Source organism: Leuresthes tenuis, unplaced genomic scaffold, assembly GCF_036924035.1.
Source record: "Leuresthes tenuis unplaced genomic scaffold, fLeuTen1.0.hap1 SCAF_1, whole genome shotgun sequence".
NCBI classification, from domain to species: Eukaryota; Metazoa; Chordata; class Actinopteri; order Atheriniformes; family Atherinopsidae; genus Leuresthes; species Leuresthes tenuis.
This window is the reverse complement of record NW_027325355.1, coordinates 17,096,258-17,101,141: the sequence shown is the minus strand read 5'-3', so window position 1 is coordinate 17,101,141 and position 4,884 is coordinate 17,096,258. Positions and strand designations below refer to the sequence as shown.

The 4,884-nt window shown below is 41.4% G+C and overlaps 1 protein-coding gene across 2 annotated transcripts; it reads right to left on the bottom strand.

Moving 5' to 3' along the window:
• Window positions 1–255: 255 nt before the first annotated feature.
• Window positions 256–3,651, bottom strand: LOC140293242 (gap junction alpha-3 protein-like). 2 transcript variants are annotated; one of them, XM_072379523.1, is made up of 4 exons: window positions 3,583–3,651; window positions 2,713–3,269; window positions 813–1,081; window positions 256–731 (listed from the first exon to the last, which is right to left on the bottom strand). In XM_072379523.1, the coding sequence occupies exons 1-4, from the start codon at window positions 3,649–3,651 to the stop codon at window positions 256–258; spliced, it is 1,371 nt and encodes a 456-aa protein (XP_072235624.1). The 2 variants fall into 2 exon arrangements, with proteins under 2 accessions (XP_072235624.1, XP_072235623.1); XM_072379522.1 differs by having other exon boundaries at window positions 256–1,081.
• Window positions 3,652–4,884: the final 1,233 nt, after the last annotated feature.

Here is a 4,884-nt window from a genome sequence, read left to right as displayed (position 1 = left end):
GATGCTCAACTCAGCTAATTGACTCTCCAGCTCCAGTTATTCGACAAACATGATAATGTGCTCCTTTCTTACATACAGAGGTGTTTGCTTGGTTGTGCCTTAAGCTCCTTGTAACAACTGTCTAATGTAGCCAAACATGGTTGGGTGTGGTTTTATACTGTTGGAAAATGTGGAAAAAACTGCATTCTGAAGATGTAGGCTATCTTAGTGTGACGGGCCTGTATGCATGTAAATGTGTGAGTGTGCACATTTTAGCTACACTGCAAGATCATCAGGACGAGCTCGGGCACTGCTGCTCTTGCTGGCCCGACTTGGCTTCCTGATCTCTGTCCCCCCAACACCTGGCGGCTGATGCATCTCTGCCCTGGTTACCACTGTGAAGTCATCATGTGGGCCCATGCAATCCACTGTTTCCTCTGGTGCAAGTGGAGAAAGAGGAGTATTGCGAGGGAGTGTGGGGAACATTGAGTGTTGCTTCTCTTGTGGAGATGATATCTCCTCCTGGGTAGAGGGGGAAGCAGAGATTGGGGGAGATGGTACAGCAGGGGGATAGGATGAGGAAGAGGAGCTTTTTCCATTCAGACTGTGAAGCTCCAGATTCATGTTGCTCCAGTTCTGCTCCATCTCTGCCAGGTGTCCGTGGCTTCCAACATTCACTCTCTCACTGTTGCTATAAAAAGAAGCAGGCGGCACCTCCAACAGGCAGTCACCTGCATGGAATGCAGCGCCATCTATCTTAAGTCCTGCAGGCATAAGGGTGGTGGCCATGTCAGGATTTAAGGAGATCCCTGTGGGGGAAGTCTCAGTTGAACTGTAAGCTCCTCCCTCAGCTGCTCCACCCCTTATATTAGCATAAACTGGCAAGCAGTTGTGCACTGACGGAGAGGTCTGTTCAGGAATGGTCTCTGCGTCTCCAGCCTCATCTGCACCCAGCAACGACCCAGAGTCGGGAACAAACTCATTAGTGACCCCCTGCTTGACTTTCTTCCAGCCCAGGTGGTAAATCTCCAGCAGGTTGAGGAGCAACGAGACGCATGCAACCACCAGCATGAAGATGATGAAGATTGTCTTTTCAGTGGGCCTGATATAACAAATGAAAGCAGCAGGTTCAGTTTTCAAATGCAATTCAATCTGACTACAGTATACTAAGTATATTACATAAAATACTGCAGAAAAATGTTTTTTGTCAAGTCTTTTATACTGTGATTTTTAGCTTGTTTATACTGACTGTTCCCTAAATCCCTACCAAAACAGCATATGTCCAATCAGAGATTAACAACATTATAGCAGAGTAAGTAGTCTTCCAAAACCTTCAGTTCGAAAGATAAGTGCATGAGGTTGGATTATAAGGTATAGTTGACATCAAAACAAAAAAAATGCAAGAAATAAACCAATTCACTATGTTTACACATTTATAACTAATACCAAAGGCTATGTTTGGTGTCGATGGGTGATGCTAAGAGTCCAGACTGAATGACACCATATGATGCCAGTCAAGAGAAAGGAATTGGAATGCAGTGACTTGTAAATCGTCTAATAGCTATATTAAACTAAAAGAAGAGATAAAGAGGCACCTCAAACACAGAAACTTTGTTGTTTGGTGAGAAAATATGTGATGATTTGAAATTAAATGTTCGCAATGTCTATCCAAAGAGTTGTCACAGAGAGAAAAAAAGAAAATAATCTGTCGGAACACAACTAATCAGGTAAACTTACAATATAATGAGATAAAAAGAGATTTTTGCATGTGAACATCAGGGATGTTCAACTCTGCTGGAGCTGTGCTCTCACAGAGTTCAACACAAGGAAGTGTGTGCAGGGGAGTGCCTTTCTGAACTGTCCAGAAGGCAGGACATGATGTCAAAATACAGCATGGAAACTGCCTTGTTTCCTTTATAGCACTTCGAGATAATTTTGATATCAGAAACATGTATTTAAATGTGTCCACAGGTTCATTGAGCAAGTGGAAAGCGGTATACAGGTCAGCCGCTGAGAGCACGAAGCAGCATCTCCCAGCTCTGGAAAACAAGCTGCTGGACATGGTCTCACTAGTTTTTTTTCCAGACATTTTACTGGAGGGCTGGGTAGAAAATGTCCACAATTTGCAGTCTCACATACCACCCCTCCACGACATCTCTATGATGTTTCAGGACTGCAGGGCATATATATGTGAAAATTGATCTGAAGAGGGTGTCTATTTCCTAATTAAATATTGGGTTTACACCGCAATTCAGGAAAAAAAAACTTTAAGAATCAGTTTTATCATGACTTTTCAGAGATGCGTCTATGCAAAGGACAAGGCCAAAAACCAACATGGAACAGCACACTTATTCGATCCCTCAGGAAGCCCTGCATTTAAAAACTCTGAATGTCTTAATCACTCCATGGGCTGATTCAAATCAAAATTCTAAATTAGTTTGGGAAATCCTAGATGTTGCATCCTACAGGGTAAAGAGGAGAGGGACCGTCCAAGTTTTAAGTGGTTTCAACTGGTAAATCTGACACCTTTAACACTAAACACCATCGTGATGTCATTAAACAGTAGAAAGTGTTTAATAGATGAAACAGTAACTTTAGAAATAGCAATGGGTCAGTAGCTGAGGATTAAGGAAATGTATGGAGCACTATGACCAAAAATAAAATGAAAAAAACAGACCATAAAAGGACATTTGTTTGATTATAATGCAGAGGAATAAAGCCGTACTCTCTAACCTGGAGATGAAGCAGTCCACTGTATTGGGGCAGGGCCAGCGGCTACATTTATAGAGCGGCCTCAGGCGGAAGCCATAGAGGAAGTACTGTCCCAGGATGAAGCCCACCTCGAACAGAGTCTTGAAGATGATGTTAAAGATGTACGTCCTCAGTAACGCCCCCCGGATCCTAATCTTCCCATGCTCATCGCGAATTGGGGGTTTATCCTTTTTCCCACCTCCTTCTCCATCCTCAGCTTCATTGTGATAGAGAGGGTCGTGGTCCTCCTGGTGATGTCCAGCCTTTCTGTGCTCTTCGTCTCTCTCCCTCCTCTTCTCCTCCATGCGTACAATGTGGAGCACATGGCCGAGGTAGATGAGGGTGGGCGTGGAGACGAAGATGATCTGCAACACCCAGAAACGGATGTGGGAGATGGGGAAGGCCTCGTCGTAGCACACGTTCTCGCAACCGGGCTGCTGTGTGTTACAGGTAAAGTCCGACTGCTCGTCTCCCCAAACCTCTTCAGCTGCTGTGCCCAGCACCAAGATGCGGAAAATAAAGAGGACCGTCAGCCAAACCTGGAAAGGCGTTAGAAAACAACAGTTAGCCAAGAGTCTGAGGCACTTAAGAAGTTAAGTGGGGGATCTTTGGCTTTTTACATTTGAGGGACACTGAGACAATTGCATTTAATGAGGTTTCTCCACAGAGACATCTGTCTGATTACAGCCAGGTCCTTTTAAACCAAACAACATGATTAATCTTAATCTGTCCACAGTACTCAGTGGAAATTGGGTTAACACAAGAATCATTGAAAAGGTTAGAGTTAATAAACTGTGTAACAGGAAGGAGGGAAACTTAATACAACTACTGTGTTAATTATTAATTAGTCACCTTTCCAATCACAGTGGAGTGTTCTTGAGCATTCTCCAGCAGCCGCCCTAAAAAGCTCCAGTCACCCATGCTTCACTTGGTTTTCTAGCCTGAACAGAGACAATAGACAGAGATGAATCAAAACGAGAGAGAAGTCGAGGGCAAAAGCAAACTGTTCTATAAGTATTTTAAGAGAGATTAAAGACCAAAGGACAGACCGAACTGAAAGACCAACATCCTGTATGTATAAACTTTTTAATGCCACAAAACATATAAAATCAATCCTTAGAACAATCAATGCATTTTTTTCCTCCAGTTGCAGACTTCATTTCCTGGAAATATTGAAGAAAACAATGTTTATTCTCTGGGGATATAGAAGTTAAGAAGTGAAAAATTAAACCCAATATTGAAAGCAGTTACTGGCGGGCTAGCTCCAAATTTTCAAGTAATTTTGAATTACATATATTTGTAGGTATAATGTTCATTTGAACATACGTGAGCTCACTCTTACAGAGAAAATATAAAAAATGTAACTTTTATGGCTAAAATAACTTGTTTGCAGAAGGTTGTGTGTCGTGTGTTTATTCGAATGGTCACTTCTCACTAAATTAACCCTTTTATATGTGTAAAAGCAGCTTTTGTAGAACATATGGAAATATTTGCCTTAAAGCAAAGATGCCCACAGGTCTGTTATTAAGTAAGTAGTTTTGAGCAGTGGCTTCATGGCCTCTTGACACAGATTTTTGCTTAATAACCTCATTATCATTATTATCAATAGACATCTCATTATCATGAACATGTAAGATGCCTCATCTACTCGCTAATAGTTACTGCATTGAAATGTAAAATGAGTTGTTTCCAAAGAATGGGCAGTAACCAAAATTTAACAGCGTAGCAATAGAGTGGGATTGCCAAAAAGCAGAAATACAAAGTGTGAGGGGTTTAAAGTTGGTTGTTCTTAATGTTTCATTTTCTTTTTTATCTTGAAATATTTTGCTTCCGGGCACCTGTGTTACTTTGTTTCTTGCCTTTGTTGGACTTTCCTCTGAAGATACTTTTTATACATACAGTAATGTGAAAAAGAAAGTACACTTTACTTACTTTTACTTTACACACACACACACACAAATCTCCTTGCTGTATTCTAAAATGAGTTAAATACACAACAGATGAACAAAAACATGACATAAAACAGAGCCAAAACACAAAAATGATCTTTGAGAAGCAATTGTTTCTGCCTGTCAATCTGGAAAGTGTCATAAAGCCATATCCCGAGAGAGATTTACAAGTGGAAAACATTCAAGACAGCTGCCAATCTTCCCG